General features: G+C 45.1%; 1 protein-coding gene across 1 annotated transcript; it reads right to left on the bottom strand.

Annotated features, from left to right (window-relative positions):
* Positions 1 to 8,403: 8,403 nt before the first annotated feature.
* On the bottom strand, positions 8,404 to 18,708 carry LOC132513471 (glycine receptor subunit alpha-4-like). Its single transcript, XM_060137854.1, is given in 8 exon segments — positions 8,404 to 8,438; positions 8,441 to 8,713; positions 11,616 to 11,756; positions 13,476 to 13,558; positions 13,687 to 13,910; positions 14,542 to 14,609; positions 14,895 to 15,025; positions 18,638 to 18,708. Coding segments are annotated over 8 exon segments (1,026 nt in total).
* Positions 18,709 to 19,175: the final 467 nt, after the last annotated feature.

Raw genomic sequence — 19,175 nt, 5'->3', positions numbered from 1 at the left:
AACACCTCACTTACACCAATGGACAGATCATCCAAAATGAAAATAAATAAGGAAACAGAAGCTTTAAGTGACACAATAGACCAGATAGATTTACTTGATATTTATAGGACATTCCATCCAAAAACAGCAGATTACACTTTCTTCTCAAGTGCACACAGAACATTCTCCAGGATAGATCACATCTTGGGTCACAAATCAAGCCTCAGTAAATTTAAGAAAATTGAAATCATATCAAGCATCTTTTCTGACCACAACGCTATGAGATTAGAAATGAATTACAGGGAAAAAAACGTAAAAAACACAAACACATGGACGCTAAACAATACGTTACTAAACAACCAAGAGATCACTGAAGAAATCAAAGAGGAAATCAAAAAATACCTAGAGACAAATGACAATGAAAACACAACGATCCAAAACCTATGGGGATGCAGCAAAAGCAGTTCTAAGAGGGAAGTTTATAGCTATACAAGCCTACTTCAAGAAACAAGAAAAATCTCAAGTAAACAATCTAAACTTACACCTAAAGTAACTAGAGAAAGAAGAACAAACAAAACCCAAACTTAGCAGAAGGAAAGAAATCATAAAGATCAGAGCAGAAATAAATGAAATAGAAACAAAGAAAACAATAGCAAAGATCAATACAACTAAAAGCTGGTTCTTTGAGAAGATAAACAAAATTGATAAACCATTAGCCAGACTTATCCAGAAAAAGAGGGAGAGGACTCAAATCAATAAAATTAGAAATGAAAAAGGAGAAGTTACAACAGACACCGCAGAAATACAAAGCATCCTAAGAGACTACTACAAGCAACTCTATGCCAATAAAATGGACAACCTGGAAGAAATGGACAAATTCTTAGAAAGGTATAACCTTCCAAGACTGAACCAGGAAGAAACAGAAAATATGAACAGACCAATCACAAGTAACGAAATTGAAACTGTGATTAAAACTCTTCCAACAAACAAAAGTCCAGGACCAGATGGCTTCTCACAGGTGAATTCTATGAAACATTTAGAGAAGAGCTAACACCCATCCTTCTCAAACTCTTCCAAAAAATTGCAGAGGAAGGAACACTCCCAAACTCATTCTATGAGGCCACCATCACCCTGATACCAAAACCGCACAAAGATACTACAAAAAAAGAAAATTACTGACCAATATCACTGATGAATATAGATGCAAAAATCCTCAACAAAATACTAGCAAACAGAATCCAACAACACATTAAAAGGATCATACACCATGATCAAGTGGGATTTATCCCAGGGATGCAAGAATTCTTCAATATACACAAATCAATCAATATGATACACCATATTAACAAATGGAAGGAGAAAAACCATATGATCATCTCAATAGATGCAGAAAAAGATTTGACAGAATTCAACACCTATTTATGATAAAAACTCTCCAGAAAGTGGGCACAGAGGGAACCTACCTCAACATAATAAAGGCCGTACACGACAAATCCACAGCAAACATCATTCTCAGTGGTGAAAACCTGAAAGCATTTCCTCTAAGATTAGGAACAAGACAAGGATGTCCACTCTCTCCACTATTATTCAACATAGTTTTGGAAGTCCTAGCCACAGCAATCAGAGAAGAAAATGAAATAAAAGGAATACAAATTGGAAAAGAAGAAGTAAAACTGTCACTGTTTGCAGATGACATGATACTATACATAGAGAATCCTAAAAATGCCACCAGAAAACTACTAGGGCTAATCAATGAATTTGGTAAAGTTGCAGGATACAAAATTAATGCCCAGAAATCTTGCATTCCTATACACTAATGATGAAAAATCTGAAAGAGAAATTATGGAAACACTCCCATTTACCATTGAAACAAAAAGAACAAAATACCTAGGAATAAACGTACCTAGGGAGACAAAAGACCTGTATGCAGAAAACTATAAGACACTGATGAAAGAAATTAAAAATGATACCAACAGATGGAGAGACATACCATGTTCTTGGATTGGAAGAATCAATATTGTGAAAATGATTATACTATCCAACGCAATCTACAGATTCAATGCAATCCTTTTCAAATTACCAATGGCATTTTTTTATGGAACTAGAACAAATCATCTTAAAATTTGTATGGAGACACAAAAGACCCCGAATAGCCAAAGCAGTCTTGAGGGAAAAAAACGGAGCTGGAGGAATCAGACTCCCTGACTTCAGACTATACTACAAAGCTACAGTAATCAAGACAATATGGTACTGGCACAAAAACATAGATCAATGGAACAAGATAGAAAGCCCAGAGATAAACCCACGCACCTATGGTCAACTGATCTATGACAAAGGAGGCAAAGATATACAATGGAGAAAAGACAGTCTCTTCAATAAGTGGTGCTGGGAAAATTGGACAGCTACATGTAAAAGAATGAAATTAGAACACTTCCTAACACCATACACAAAAATAAACTCAAAATGGATTAAAGACCTAAATGTAAGGCCAGACACTATAAAACTCTTAGAGGAAAACATAGGAAGAACACTCTTTGACATAAATCACTGCAAGATCATTTTTGATCCACCTCCTAGAGTAATGGAAATAAAAACAAAAATAAACAAATGGGACATAATGAAACTTAAAAGCCTTTGCACAGCAAAGGAAACCATAAACAAGACGAAAAGACAACCCTCAGAATGGGAGAACATATTTGCAAAGGAATCAACGGACAAAGGATTAATCTCCAAAATATATAAACAGCTCATGCAGCTCAATATTAAGAAAACAAACAACCCAATCCAAAAATGGGCAGAAGACCTAAATAGACATTTCTGCAAAGAAGACATACAGATGGCCAAGAAGCACATGAAAAGCTGTTCAACATCACTAATTATTAGAGAAATGCAAATCAAAACTACAATGAGGTATCACCTCACACCAGTTAGAATGGGCATCATCAGAAAATCTACAAACAACAAATGCTGGAGAAGGTGTGGAGAAAAGGGAACCCTCTTGCCCTGTTGGTGGGAAGGTAAATTGATACAGCCACTATGGAGAACAGTATGGAGGTTCCTTAAAAAACTAAAAATAGAATTTCCATATGATCCAGCAATCCCACTATTGGGCATATACCCAGAGAGCACCATAATTCAAAAAGACACATGCACCCCAATGTTCATTGCAGCACTATTTACAATAGCCAGGTCATGGAAGCAACCTATATGCCCATCAACAGATGAATGGATAAAGAAGTTGTGGTACATATATACAATGGAATATTACTCAGCCATAAAAAGGAACGAAATTGAGTCATTTGTTGAGACTTGGATGGACCTAGAGACTGTCATACAGAGTGAAGTAAGTCAGAAAGAGAAAAACAAATATCGTATATTAATGCATGTATGTAGAACCTAGAAAAATGGTACAGATGAACTGGTTTGCAGGGCAGAAGTTGAGTCACAGATGTAGGGAACAAACGTAAAGACACCAAGGGGGGAAAACTGCGGTGGGGTGGGGATGGTGGTGTGCTGAATTGGGCGATTGGATTGACATGTATACACTGATGTGTATAAAATTGATGACTAATAAGAACCTGCCGTATAAACAAACAAACAAACAAAAAACAACTAATACTAAACTTTCTTTGGGTTATTTGTATGGAAATATGTTAATATAAATGTTTCAGACATTATATGAAATTTCTAAAAATTTTATATGTTCTGGTATAATGTTATAAGTCATAATTCTAGTTATTACTTTAAAATGTATATCTCAGAAATAACTAAATTTCCTTGTCAATTTTCTTATTATGAACTTTCATCAAATCTCTAACCGTTGTCATTTTAAAGTCTTTTGTCATTTACAGACAGTTCTGGGTGTACTCTGATGCTTTTGCAAAAATGTTCCTATAAAAGTGTTTCATCTTCAAGGAATTCATGGAAAAGACTCTGACAAGTACAGGTTTCTGGTAACTGACTATACTGCCGAACTGAATGAATAAGCATTTTCAGAACTCTAATGGAAAACTGATGGATTCATAGAAGTGCTAACAAAATATGAAGATGAAAAAAAAAATTAATTGCATGGGACTGAGTGAACTGATGAGGATGATTATAATTTTTGTGACTTTCTTTTTGAATAAAAAAAAATCCCACAAGGACTCAGAGGCAAAAATATACAAATCAAGTTTCACTGCAAAGTAAAGGAGCTGTTAACAGTGGAGGATTACTGGACTGAATGTCAATATTATGACCTAGTATGAGTGTGTTTTGTGTTTGGTAATTGCAGTCATTGTTGCTTTTGTTGTGGTCATCCATTTACAATGCTTGGTGTCACTTTATTTATCTCTTGTAAAAATAAAGTACAGTGAGTGTGTGTAAAAAATAAAAGATTGAGAAACCCTGCTCTTTTTCTTTTAAGGCAGTTCCACTGAGATGGTAGTGATGGGTTGCTAGGCAACCCTGATTAAGCATCCCTTGGTGTTTCCACTTTGCCACCTACTAAGAGGTCATCTTATTTCATTCACCATCCCCCAGTCCCACTGTGCCCACAGGGATGTTAAGTGCTACAAAAATCCTTAATGAGGATGACATGGGAGGTCCACTGAAGGATTTGGACCATCAAAGAAAAGGACACTCAAGCCAGCTAGGGGAAGAAGTCTTGTTAACAATAATGTGTCAACAATACACCTTAAATATCTGTGGAATCCATCCACTTGCTACCCTGGCTCATCTGAAGGAGTGCAACAGTTTCCTAAATGGTCTCCCTGCATCTACGCTTGCCACCTGCAATCTGTTCTCCAAACAGCAGCCAGAATTTTGTTTTGAAAATGTAGTAGTCTGATCATATCACTCCTCTGCTTACAACCCTTCAGTCGTTCTCACATTATCCTTCTGATCAGTCTAGCATGTTGGCCTGCTTTTTCAGGTGCCTTGGTTGTTCGGGCGTCCTTGGGTGCTTGTCTGCTTGCAAGCTATGACCCTGCCATGATGATCAATTTCAGTTGTCTCCCAAGGAGATAACCTCTCTCTGATCTCTCCTTTACCTCGATAACTTTTACTTAAACGTTCACTTCAGATACCGTATCCTCTGAGAAGTCTTCCTAATCATCCTAGTTTGGTTGGTTGCCCTACTGTATGTGCTCAGGTTGGTGGGTGGTGTCTTAGCATCCATCAAATATATCTGGCTATTTCCTTCACTAGCCTGTGAGCTCTTCAGTGGCAGGGACTGTTTCCATCGTGTTCACTGTGCCTAGCTGAGTGCCTGGCACATAGTAAGTATCTTTTGAATTAATGAATGGATGGATAGTTCGTATTTGTCTCTGCTGGCTTCTGTTTGCTCTCTTGGCCCTCCTTGTTACTACTTGCCCCAAGCGCTGTGAGCCATTTAGATTACAAGATTTTGAAAGAATTGGGTCCCTCCTGCTCACTGAAACTTTAGGTCTAATCTGTCAGTGTCTGGTAGAAACTTCCATTTAACCCTTCCATTATGCACTGAGCCACCTGCAGTTGTGTAGATCAAGAACCTGGCAAAGGGACAGCCATGCGTGCCTTTGAGAGCCCCAGTCCTCATAAAGGCAAAGAAGGAGTGGCTTCCGGGAGCATGGGGAATGGCCATCCCAGCTGAGTTCCCTTACAAAGCGAGCCTCTGCTGCTCTCATTCTGGACACTAGAGTTGTACTGGGGGTGGAATTGCTGTGGCTTTCAGAAGCCCCTGACCTGGCACTACCTTTTTCCTTCGGGTTCCCATAAAATCTAATGTTGCAGAAACTCAAGAGTGAGCGGAAGTGCCCTGACTTAGTCCCTTGCTCTGTGGGGCTGGCCAATGAAGCTATTTAGTTCGGGGTGCATGCCTACATATTTTGCTTCTTGGCCAACGAGGCCAAGAAACGGTCCCCAACATAGAGAACAGACTTGTGGTTGCCAAAGGGGAGGTGGGGTGGGGAAGGGAAGGACTGGGAGTTTGGGATTAGCAGATGTAAACTGGTATATATAGAATGGATAAAAAACAAGGTCCTACTCTATAGCACAGGAAACTATATTCAATATCCTGTAATAAACCATAATGGAAAAGAATGTCAAAAGGAATATATATGTGTAACTGAATCACTTTGCTGTACAGCAGAGACTGACACAACATTGTAAATCAACTATACTTCAATAAAAATATATATATGTAAAAAGAAAAGGTCATCAAAATCTGATAAGGCATCAAATACTGCAACCCGCACCCCAAATCAAACCAAATCAAACAATCCTCCAACAAAGTCCATTTTTTCCATAAGAGAAAACGAAGTGATTCCTGGGAACAGATGGATTGTGCTTGCTCACAGGAGGGGACTGGAGGAAGAAGTTCTCTCAGCAAGAATAAGGCATAAATTGCAGCATTTCCCTGAGTTAGAGGAGAATCTCCTTCTCGTGTGGCAGTGGCAATAAACAAGGGCAGGGTTCTTAGGTCTAAACTACTTTTCTGCCTCTGGCCTTCATACAAGGCCACTACTGCAGCTCCACCTGGTCCTGTAGCCCTCGCCTAATCCCAGTATGCCTCTCAGAGCCTCTTCAATACCCTTGTCCATTTAGGAAATACATTTACAGGCCTACCTCAGAGATATTGTGGGTTCGGTTCCAGATCACTGCAATAAAGCAGATATTGCAATAAAGCGAATCACACAAATCGTTTGGTTTCCCAGCGCATATAAAAGTTATGTTTACACTACACTGTAGTCTCTAGTAAGTGTGTAATAGCATTATGTCTAAAAAAACGTTGTGTATAACTTAATTAAAAAATACTTTTTGCTAAAAAAATGCTAAGCATCATCTGACAATGCAGAGTTGCCACAAACCTTCAAGTCGTTAAAAAACGCAGTATCTGCTATGTGCAATAAAGCGAAGTGCAATAAAAAGTAGTATGCTTGTATAGGAAGTGATCTCTGACAACTTCCCCTAGGACATTAGATCTTTTTTTTTTTTTTTTTTTTTTGCGGTACGCGGGCCTCTCTCTGCTGCGGCCTCTCCTGCCGCGGAGCACAGGCTCCGGACGCGCAGGCCCAGCGGCCATGGCCCACGGGTCCAGCCGCTCCACGGCATGCGGGATCCTCCCGGACCGGGGCACGAACCCGCACCCCCCGCACCGGCAGGCGGACCCCCAACCACTGCCCCACCAGGGAAGCCCAGGACATTAGATCTTAATCTGAGTTTTGCCACTGTTTATCCCCAGAGGGCTTAGGACCACCTCAAAGGTTTCCTGGTGACTCAAAAATGATTGGAAACACCACCAGCTGCTTTAGGCCTAGGTCTACCACCCAGTTCTTTCCACCTAGACTCCTAATAATTATAACAATAGTTAACATTTATTGAGTGGTTATTATGTGGCAAACACTGTTCTCTGTGTTAATACATTATCTTATTTATTACTTGCAATAACCCTATGGAAGAGGTAATATTTCCATGTTACAGGTGAGGAGACTGAGACATTAAGGTCTTTACCTAAGATCACCATTAGTAAATGACAAGGCGGGGACTTAAATCAAAATCTACCTGACTCTATTCTGTTACTCTTAACCACTATTACCCCCACCCCCACCTCCCCACTATATAGCAAATTTGTAAATTAACTCTGGGTGTCTGGATTACCCCCTGTTTAAGTCCCCAGTAAAAATCTTCTTAAAAATAAACACTGGGGGATGGGCGATCACAGGGCCTGGTTTCCATCAATACAGAGCAAGAGGGAATATATTCACTGGAAGATCTGCAAAAGCTGTGTTGTTTTGGTTTCCCATTATTTCTCCATGGCCTAATACAGTGCCTGGTACATAGTACATGCTCAGTAAATATTTATTGAATGAATGAATGAGTTTGCTCCCTGATTTTCTCAGAGCCTTGCTGACTGTAAGGACACTGAGGTGACGACCTCTAAATTCCGCACATGAAGACATGAGGCAGGGAGAATCTAGGCCAAGTTCCATCAGCACAAATCTCTCTGCATAATCAAAATATCACCAGGCCCTAGGTGATCAGAGTCTACTGACTTTCATTGCTATTTGCTACCTCAAAGTTTTCTGACCCCAAAAGAAGGGACATTGTCTCTAGAGTTTTTTGTAATAGTATCCGATTTCCGACATAGCAAGAAACAGATGTCGGATTGTTTGATTGTTTCTTGTGGAGCATGACCTTGAGAAAGTCATTCTATCTCTCTGGGCTGCAATGCCCTCATCTGTACCATGAGGGAGTGGGACTTTCTACTTGCTAAGGGTCTTTTAATCTTGGACATGCTAGTATTTCCTGATGAAAGTCAAAGTAAGTCAGCACTGTCTCTACTCGTTCCCCAGCCAGACAGGGTCTGCAACCCCAGCCTCCACACTGTTGGCAATGTTATTAGCAGTATGTTCTGGGGGAAGAGAATGCAGGCCACCTGCTCTTGCTCGATGGCTCTTCTCTACCTTAAATCCAAGGAAAATAGTCAGCAGGAGGGAACAGGGGATGAATGGGAAATGGGGAGCTCTATGGCAAGCAAGTTTCCTTGCATGTCTCTTCACCTTAGGCAAAGAGGCCCGGGAGCCAGAGCTCTGAGTTGTCATTGTGAGCACAGTGGTGATGCCTAGGCCCACCCGGGCAGGGGCAGCATCCATGTTGATCCAGAAGGAGACCCAGGACAGGATGACGATGAGTAGGCTGGGGATATACATCTGAATCAGGTAGTAGCCCATCTGTCGTTCCAGGTGAAACTTTACCTCGATGCAGGTGAATTTCCCTGCAAGGAAAGAGGTGAGGTATCAGGCCCCAGGTCCCCAGCCTGCAGCTGAGCCTGAGAGGCAGGACAAGGGCAGCTCTATTTCTGTGGGCCAGCCTCTGGGCACCTAACCTGCGCCAATAAATGAGCCTTTCGAAATGGCCCCAGGGAGCACCAGATGCATGTTTTGAGGAAACATGCAGAGAAACATGCAGAGAAGCCACTGGGGACTTGACCTCTTGCTCCCAGCACTTTAGTTGCCAGCAGAAGGCCTTCCCCGTGACATCACTGCAAGAGGATTAAGGGTGGGAGGGCTCCAGAGCCAGACTGTATGGGTTTGAATCCTGAACCTTCCACTCACTAGCTGTGTGACCTCAGGCAAAACACCTAAGCTTTTAAAGCTTCAGTTTCCTCGCCTGTAAAATAGAGTAACAACAATATCAACTCCATCACTGGGCAGTTGTAGGAATTAAATGAGATAATGTATTTGAGGTGTTGAGCACAGTAGGTAGCTGGTACTATTATCATGATTAACAAAATGAGCTTAGACTCCACTCAAATCTCAGCAGCCTAGCTTGCGCGTGCTGGGACCCTTGAAGCTCTCTGGCAATGATTCACTGAGATAAACACCGCCTGTGTCTTAAGCACGTAAGAGCAGGATAGCAAACATCTGGAAACAATGTCTAACAGAGACCAGCTCTGGACAGCAGGCAGCGGGTTCCCAGAAAGCATCTGGCAGCAGCATTCTATTCCACCCACAAAAAGTGCATTGGCCCCAGGCACATGTGCCAATGCTCGCCTCCTCTGCCAGCCATCTTCATTTTACCCTGCTTTCCATCCCCAAGGCTAAGAAAACACTAGCTCAGAGCTTCTGGCAGCAGACGCTTAGGCTAACCAAAGCAAAAAACAGAGGATGTGTATATTATCATTTTATTCTGGCCTAGGCTTACTCTTAACAGGACTGTCTGATTCCTCAAGGTTAGTGATTTCATCAATGACTGATTATGGCTTTGACATGCTGTGTGATGCTGTGATCTCTTACTCTTCCCTGAGTCCACCCACCCTGGGCTTCTTGCCGTGACATGTTTTGGCTAGGTATCCATATTTTCTTTTCTTTCTTTCCTTCCTTCCTTCCTTTTTTTTTTTTTTTTTTGGTGATAGCAGTTTTGTTTTCAATGACAAAATTAACACTTGTTTAGCACAGAATGAAAGTGAGAAGTAGAGAAAGAATAATAATATTCATAAGCTTACATTTGTCAAGCCCCTACTAAGTGCCCTGACTTTATATAGTTTATCTCATTTAAATCCCATAGCAACTCTTTGGGGCAGGTCAAATTATTATTTCCCATTTTATAGACAGGGATACTGAGGCTCAAAGAGATTAAGTTATGTTGCTCAAGGGCACCCAACTAGTAAATGGTGCAGCCAGAATTCAAACTCAGCTCTATCTGACTCCAGAGTTCTTGCTCTTACCTGTTGTATCATACTGCTTTAGAAATGCCTAGTGCTATTTCCTTCCAGGGTTTTTAAACACATGCTTTTGGTTTGTTTCTTTCATCACAGTAGAATCATTCTGTGTATACAACTTTGAATCTTACCCTTTTCCACTTGAAGTTTCCCATGTTGATATAAGCACCTTGCAAGCATTCTTTTTAAATGTCTGGATAATATCCCACCAAGCAGATGCGCTATGTAATTTACTTAACTTCCACCCTATTGGTGGATATTTAGAGCAGTTCCAAGCTTTTGCTAGTATAAACAGTGATCCAGGAACCCTCTTGGGGTCTAAAGTCAATATGATATTTTGGAATATTTCCTCATAATAAATTCCAGGCAGTGGAATTCCTGGATCAACAGGTAGGGAAACAAATTTAGCTTCCAGACTAAAGTTTCTTAGCGTGCCCCCTGGACCATCTGCATCAGAATCCTCAGGATGCTTGTTCAAACACAGATTTCTGGGCATCACTCCAAGCACATGTAATCAGAATCTCTGAGAGGCAGAACCCAGGAATCAATATTTTAACAGCCTCCCCAGGGAAATATGATGCACACCAAAATTTAAAACCCACCAGTCTATATACAAAATGCCAGTTTTTCCCCTAAAAAAGGTTATACCAATTTCCACTCACGCCAGCATTTTCTAAATTCAGTGGCTCATTCATCTCCCCAGCTACCTGCACCTCCACATTCACACACAAATTCATAGGGCTGCACCCAAAGCATATCAGCACACCATTGGAGTGTGATCTCCCCTCTTCAGCTTGTGGCCTCTATCTCAGGGTCATAGCTCTTCACAGCCAAATTGCCAGGGGAAATGAGGAGCTAGCAGCGATTAGGGAAGCTGCAGGGGGCAGACGCTCAGGCTGGAAAACCAGCTCCTCTCCATTTCCTGGCATGCTTTTCACACCTGGGAAACCAAGCCAATTCATGAGAGTTGAGCAGTGGGGACAGTGGTAGGAGGTGTGGACGGTAAGCCAGCTGGTGACCTGAATTCTCTTCTCTCCTGGTTCAGTGAACTCACTGACTACTCCCAGATGTAGATTCCCCACTTTCCACGTGAAGTTGGCCCCAGGACAGGTGGAACACTCCTGCCACTCACCGGCACAGGACCATTTGTTCTGCAGCGTGTGATAGGGACAAGAACAAGGGCTTTGGCATTAGACAGATCTGGATTTGAATTCTAAATCAGCCATTTACTAGCTGTGTGACTTGGCCAACTGATTCAACTTCTTAGAACCTCAGTTTTCTCTTTCTGAGAAATGGGGCTGATCACCCCTACCATAATGAGATAAGTCATATGAAGCACTTAGCGCCACATCTGGTACAGATTGGACCTTCAGTAGAGGCTAGCTGCCTTGCCCCTTTCCCTCCCATCTGGAGGCCCTCTTGTGGCCCACAGCCAGTAAATATCTTGGATTTTTACCTGTGTTGTAGCGCTTGGTACAATAGCCTAGATCCTTCTCATCCCGCAAGGTAAACTGGGGCAGAGTCAACCCCTCAGCCACTTGGACAGCAGGAGAATCTTCCAGCCACTCAAACACGAGGTCATTCATGGTGTAGCCAACTGAAAGTGACAGAGATGGCAGAGGACTGCACAGTGTGGTGGCTGGACGGGGGCAGGGAGAGGGTTAGAACTGGCAGGAAAGAACAAATGAGGAATAAGGCCTGGGTTTTAGGAGTTTCATGCTCATCTTGGAAAGGAAAAGCATTCGGAAGAGGGTCAATTGCCTCATGGGCCCAGCCTAAGTGGGTAAATCAGAAAGATTCCTCTCCTACCTAGTTCTCAAGCTTTAGAAAGGCCCAAAGAGAAATTATTCTGGCAGACCTAGAAAGCACATCAAAAGGCTTGGAAAGATGTCAAGGAAACCAGCTGGGAACCTCCTGCCCCATCTCAAACCCAGGGGAGTAAGCATGTGTACTGACCACGTCTTGAGCTGAGCCAGCCTCAGAGCTGGGGCTTCTGCCACCTCACTCCAGGGAGGAAAGAGCTATTTATACCTTGCCAGTCATGCACGGGACAATGTGCATACCACAGACTTCCAGCCAGAGTCCTGACCTGGGGCAAATTGGGAGCTAACATTGAAAATGCCAAGTTGCTCACAGATAGCTAGTAGTTCGTGAAGGCTCTTGCCACATAGGTGACTATACTCACAAGTTGGGTAGAAATGGGAGCAGAAACACCAAGCCTCACGGATGTCCAGTGTAGGGCCTCGGCCCAGAGTAGCTTTGTGACTTTGGGCAAGTCACTTCCCCTTCTGTAAAATGCTCCACATACTTTTCAGAGGGGGTAATGAGGACCTGGATGTGAAGGTGGTTTATGAACTCTAAAAAGCTGACCACATAGGACATATTCTATCCATTACTGTTATTATATGTTGGAAACAGCCTGACAAGACTTCTTCTTTGAGGATCAAATGGATATCTCCTGATCTCACAGTCTCACTTGTCCAGGAGATGGCAAAGGAATGGACATGGGTGATGGTCCAGTCTTGCTATCCTTTAGCTTCTCTGCACTTAGGGCAGCCTCTGCAGGTTGGCACCCCCTGCCCTTGGTAGCCCTTGGCTGACCTTGCTATCCTGGGCACTGTCCTATGCCTAGAACTGTCCTCTCCCACCTCTCTACAAAAGCTATCTGTACATACTACTATATGTAAAATAGATAAACAACAAGGACCTACTGTGTAGCACAGGGAACTATATTCAATGTCTTGTAATAACCTATAATGGAAAAGGATTCGAAAAAGAATATATATATATATATATATCCGAATTATTTTGCTGTACACTTGAAATTAACACAACATTGTAACTATACTTCAGTTAAAAAAATTATGTGTTCACAAGGAATCAGGGTTCAAAGACTCCCCCCTTCCCTGCTAACTCTGGATTTTTATAGGCATCTTGAATGTCTTAACTCAGGGGAAGTAAAGGTAGAATTACTTCAGGCACTGTGAGATGGAAATTATATCTGGACAGAGGAGGTACCCCTCAAATGACCCTCCATATCCAGCATAAGCACCTTTGTATGTAAGCCTGGAGCCTTCCCATTCCCCGGCCCTGTGGGGCAGCCAGACCTGCCAATAGCGAAGGGATGGAAAAGCACACTGGGCTGAGTGTTAGCAAGCCCTGGCTTCTAGTCTCACCTGTGCCAAGAGCTCACTGTGTGTGCTTGGGGAAGTTCATCCCCACTCTGGGCTGCCCTTATCCTGTCTGGAATATCATAGCATGGGGTTAACTAGCTGGTATCTCAGGCCTCACTCTATGACTTTCTCGGGACACTTACAGCTCTCCAGCTGCATCGTGCAAGTCTGGATATCCATGGGGAAGTTCTTCAGGTCCATTGGGCAGGATAAAATGAGAGTCAGCCTGGCAGGGACAGTAAGAAAGAAGTTAGGCTGGCTTAACTGGGCCTCAGCACAGCACAGGGAACCCTCCGCCCACCCCTCAGCCTCTACCCCTTGCCCCGAGTTCTCCTGGCTGTACGCCAGCTGCACCTGATGCTGTAGAGCACATTTCCATTCTTGAAGATGCGCAGCAACTTGTTGTCTGTGGTCACCGCATGAAAATTGGCCCCTTTCTCATTGGCAAAGAACAGATCTGGCTTCCAAATAGAGTCCAGCATGGAGGGATCGAGGTCCAGCGAGTCATCAGGATATTCTCGGTAGGCCAGGCGTGGGTCGTTCCACTGCTGCCGCAAGAAGACGTTCACCCGGTAGTCCTGAACAGAGATGGGCCCATCAGAGGCAGTGCTATTGCAGGGGCCTAGCAAGCCTACCTGGGCAGGAGGGCCACGAGGAGGAAATGCTGGGAGCACGTCTCAGGGGCAGTGGGCATTTTCCACTGTAGAAGGAGCCTGCTTTGGGCTGATATGGCAAAGAAGGGAAGGGAAAAGACATTTATTAAACACTTACTATGTGCCAGGCTCTCTGCTAAGTGCTTTCTTCATATGCATCATCTCATTTAAATCTCATGTCAATCCTGAGATGAGGGTGCTGTTAAGATCCCCATTTTACAGATGAGGAAACTGAGACAAAGAGAGATTTGAGTAACCTGCCTAAGAGATGGTAGAGTCAGGGTTTGAACGCAGGTTTATCTGATTTCCAAGCCTTGATGCTATGCATCAAGCTACCTGCCAAACTGGACCATCTGCTGCTTAGGCTAGTCTGCCTTTAGCCACTAAAACCCTGGGCTGGGGAAAGATAAACTCCCAGTGACCGACTTTGGACATCCCATGGCTTTAGCCATGACCCTGAAACAGGAAGAGGATGGCAGAGGGAGGAAAGTCTTGCTATCTGCTGGGCTTCACCCACTCACACCAGAGTGGAAGCGGGAGCAGGGCAATGATTTACCATGGTAGTCTCGGTGATGGAGCTGAAACTGTTGATGAAGATGTTGCAGGTCACGTTCACAGGTGGGCCTAAGAGTAGCAAAGCACAGCCATATTGGCAGGGCATTCCAGGAATTTGGGAGAAATTTCCAAGACTCCCTCCCTGAGCTTGAGGTTAGGGTACTGCTGGGAGAAGGCAGTGCCTGGCACACAGGCCCATGGGTGATGGGGAGGGGACACTCCTTCTGAGCTGTGAGAGCCAGCCCTGTACCTCCAGCCTCCTGGCCCTGAGGTAGGCAATGGAGGCTAGCTCGGCAGTATGTCCCCAAAAGAAGTGGGGAGGGAAGGGTATTTTGTAGGATGAATGATTCTTACCTTTAAAATTGGGCCTAATCCTGGCATCATATCCAGATGTTCGCCCCATAAGCTTGTCCAGGAAATCAGAGGGGGACATGGGCTGGGACACCTTGGTCCCAGATTTGACTTCTTCTTTTGCCAAGGCCACCCTGGACAGGAGAGATAAAGAATTAATAACTGAGATCTGTTGTATTCTGCCTTTATCACAGACCCTCTCCTTCCTTGTTCCCTCCCCACTTTGGCTGATCTCTCCATCAGGCAGGAGGATTAGGAGATGGGTTTCTAGGTGCCCACTTGCAAAATGAGAAGTACAGAAACACATAAGCCAACACAGCAGCTCAATAGTTAGTCCTAGAAGATTGCTTTCACATATATTAGATCTTTTTGTCCTCAAAATTCTCAGCGTGATGGGGGTGAAAACTGTTATTTCCATCTTATAGGTGAGAAAACTGAGGCTTCCAAAGGAGTAATCTGTGAGACTGTAAATTGGTGCAGCCACTGTGGAAAACAATATGGAGTTCCCTCAAAATATTAAAAGTTGAACTATCTTATGATCCAGCAATTCTACTTCTGGGTATTTATCCAAAGGAAATGAGATCACTATGTTGAAAAAATATCTGCACCCCCCCCATGTTCATAGCAGCATTATTTGCAATGGCCAAGACATGGAAATTACCCAAGTGTCCATCAACGGATGAATAGATAAAGAAGATGTGGTGTATATATACAATGGAATACTACTCAGCTATAGAAAAGAATGAAATAATGCCATTTGCAGCAACATGGATGGACTTGGAGGGTATTATGCTAAATGAAATAAGTCAGACAGAGAAAGACAAATACCATATGATCTCATATGTGGAATCTAACAAATGGATAGATAGATAGATAGATAGATAGATAGATAGATAGATAGATAGATCGACCGTCCAAAAGAAAAGTGACTTGCCCAAAGTCTCACAGCTGGTGAGTGACACAGGGCCCAGGATCAGGACTTGAACCCAAGGCTGAGGTCTCATCCAGTATTCTCTTTCTGAGGGTGCCTTGAACATGCTCAAACAAGAGTGACAGAAATAATGTGGCTGTGGCAACGCTTTGTACATCTGGCCTAGCCAAGGATGGGAAGGGCTCAAGGGCAATTTACACCCCTGAGAGATAGTTTTAGTTGCTTGGCCTTCATGCTGATCCCTCAGGGGCTAGGACCCAGCTTCTGGAGAGGGCAGTTTGGCTTCTGGTGTCTGCTCCAGCAAGAAGCTATATTCTGAGCTGAACCTCAGTTCAGGGTTGTGGCAGCTACAGGCAGGTCATCTCACCTTGGCAATAAAAGAGGCAGGAAAGCAGGGCTCTAGAAGCATGGGAAAGCCTCCCAGTAAAGTGGCCATGCTGTGAAGGTCAACTCCCATCTTTTCTTCCTAAGAGCTTCATTTTGAGGAGGGGGCCAGTGTGCTTTGGCCTAGCCTAGAGGCCAGCCCCCTTCTCCCCTGACAAGTTTCCCTCTAAGAGCAGCAAAGTTCCTTCCATATGCCTGCTTGTCTGCTTAGCAGCCAATAGCTAGACCAGGGACCAGGAGCTCAGCAGGGGCTTGAGGGCAGGGGTGGGGCTCACACTGAGCTCAGGCTGGACTCCTGGCTGGGTCCTGTGCCCTCTGCTCCATCCTGCCATCATCACCAGAGCCAGCTCCCCTGCTGCCACTACTGCTGCTGCACTGCTGGGGCTGGGAGGTGGGGTGACTGCTGTCCTTCTGGGTCTGAGTCTCCTTTGAACCAGCGAGCTCCTCTTTCCCAGTAAATCTATGTACCTGACAGTGACTGATAGAATAATACAAATAGCTGAGGCACCATGCTAAACACTATCTAGTATAGTTTTCACATCAATCTTCTCAATAATCACTCTTATTATCCTCCAGCTATAGTTGAGGAGTGCAAGATGGAGTGACTTGTTCATGATCATACAGTTCCTAAATGGTAAAGCCGAGATTCCAACCCAGAGCTATTGACTTCAAAACTAAGTCCATCTACCATAATACCATGATGCAAGCAGCCCAGGGCGGGCTGCCAAGCAACCAGAGTGGGGGAAGGTCAGTGACAGCCGCCGCACCCTGACCCTTAGAGTCTTACTTCCTTGAATCCCATGAGCAGGAGGGAGCTCTTACCCTGGGAACAGAGGCCACCTTGGCCCTGAGTGGGGACGGCCAGAGCAGGTGGCCTAAGCAGGCTCTGAAAACCCAAGGAGGCGGGTGGTGGTGCTGGTGCAAGCAGAAGTGCGTGGCTTCACCATGGGACGTCCACACTGGCCAGGTGCTGCTGCTGGCTGCTTGTCACCTGCCTGCCGGGAGGCCACGTGGCCCTGCAGGTGGAGCAGCCAGACCCTTGCCACTGTCCTCAACCTCACTCTCATGTCACCTCTCCCACTAGCTCCAGCCCCAGGACCCTGGGACTGGCTGTGGGCTCAGCTGTCTTGGGCCCCAACCGCTGTGGCAGCCCTGCTTTTCCAGGTTACCTTGTCTGCAGACCTGAAAGCAGAGTCACTGTGTGCAACCTCTCCTTGCTCCCTTTCATTCCTGGAAAGTTCCAAACACTGGCAGGACTAGGGAGGTTCCAGAGCTGGAAATCTTTCTCATGGAAGGCCTCGGAGTGGGGTAAGGGGAGAACGCTGATTCTGCTGCTGGGTACTTAAGTGACCTTGGCCAGGTCACTTGCCCTCTCTAGGCCTCAGTTTCCATAAATACAATGAAGGATTTGGTCTCAAGATTTCCTAAGGGCCTGCCTTGCTCCAATCACTCAAGTGGGAATGCTACCACCAAAGCTTGGGCCTTGAGGCAACTTCCCCTCCAGCAGGGCCAGCAAGCGTCAGCTGGGTGCCCCCTTCTGCCTGCATCCTCCTATCAACTCCAGCTGAGCTGCCATTGCACTTCGGGCTGCTTTTCACTCTGAAGAAGTTTATCACTGCCCCCCCCCACTGCATCCCTGCCTGATTGCCCCCTAATGTGTCTGCCAGCAGTGAGGCAGGAGGCTCCTCAGAGGCAAGCAGATCTTGGTGTGCTCTTTGAACGAAGAGGAGGAGGATGATATTGCGGTGGCACTCACCTGCCTCCACCTTGGGAGGCATTCTTTTGACCAGTTCAGCCTAAGGCACAGCCATCTTTCCTCCTCAGCTCACCCTATCCACCTAGAATGGCTCCTGGTCTAATGAGAAAGTGAGAATGGGTAGGAGGCCATTTACAAGGAGCTCAAAGCATGTCTTGCCCCCAAGCCCAGGAAATGATGGCCACTTAGTGCCCCTCCAGGGACAGCGAGCAGACAGGTTCCCCCCTGGGCAGGGTAAGGTGACTGCAGAGGGCCAAGGTTTGTTCAGCCAACATCATTGTGATGTGTTTTTGGGAAAATCCTTACTCCTTGAAATCTCTTGGGTGAACAGCTGGCAGATGTTGGTGTCATTTTTAAGGATCTGAGGAACGTGTGGCCAAGCTGGTAGGGAGATAGGGTTGCATGACAGGACAGATGGCTTCTGTTCTGGGGCTCACTCCCTAGCCCCTACCCTGGCCCAGGAAAGTCTCACCCATGCAGAAGCCTTCCCACCTGCTCTGGAGCTTTGACATCCTTTATGAAAGTCTCCTGGGATCTGACTGGGGGAGGGTGTGTCCTCCCCTGGAGCCTTCCAGACTGTGGGCTTTTTGTAAACTTCAAGGAAACTGTGTCAGAGCCCCTGCTACCCCCGGCCAGTATTTGCATGCATCTCCTTCTTACCCCTACTCAGCTCACCTGAGGAGGCCCTGCCCCGGCAGGGTCCAGAGGAGAAGGAAGGAGAGGGTTGCTGGAACAAGAGCTGTCATTCTGCGGGGACCCTGGAGTCCTTTCTCAGCCTGGCTGCCAAGGTGAGAGGGAGTATCCGGGCGGGAACGCCGAAAGTAGAGAGCCTTCTTCCTACTTGGGCCACTTGCATGGAACCCAAGGAGGGCCGGGCTAGGAGTTGCACGCTCTCTCCTCTTCTCTCTTCTCTGCTCTGTCCTTACCAGTCAGGGGCCAGAACTATTCCCCTGGAAGTGATTCTGACACAGATAACCTGTTCCTGCTCTGGCTCGCCTGGGGCTCCGGAGGGCCTCAGCCTGCCTGCTGGGGTGCTGAGGGAGATTCTTTTTGGGCAGCAATCACTCTCTAAACCCTGGAGAGTCTTGGAGGGGAGGGAAGAGGGAGACTGTAGGAAGATGTTTCCCTCCCTCCCGCCTCCCCCTGAGATGCACCCTCTGAAAGCGGCAATTTAAAGGCACAGTCGCCAGCAGCTGGAGTGGGGCTCCCAGCG

Source organism: Lagenorhynchus albirostris, chromosome X, assembly GCF_949774975.1.
Source record: "Lagenorhynchus albirostris chromosome X, mLagAlb1.1, whole genome shotgun sequence".
In the NCBI taxonomy this organism is placed as follows: Eukaryota; Metazoa; Chordata; class Mammalia; order Artiodactyla; family Delphinidae; genus Lagenorhynchus; species Lagenorhynchus albirostris.
Note: the sequence above shows the minus strand (reverse complement) of the source record. Positions and strands in the feature narration are given on the sequence as shown.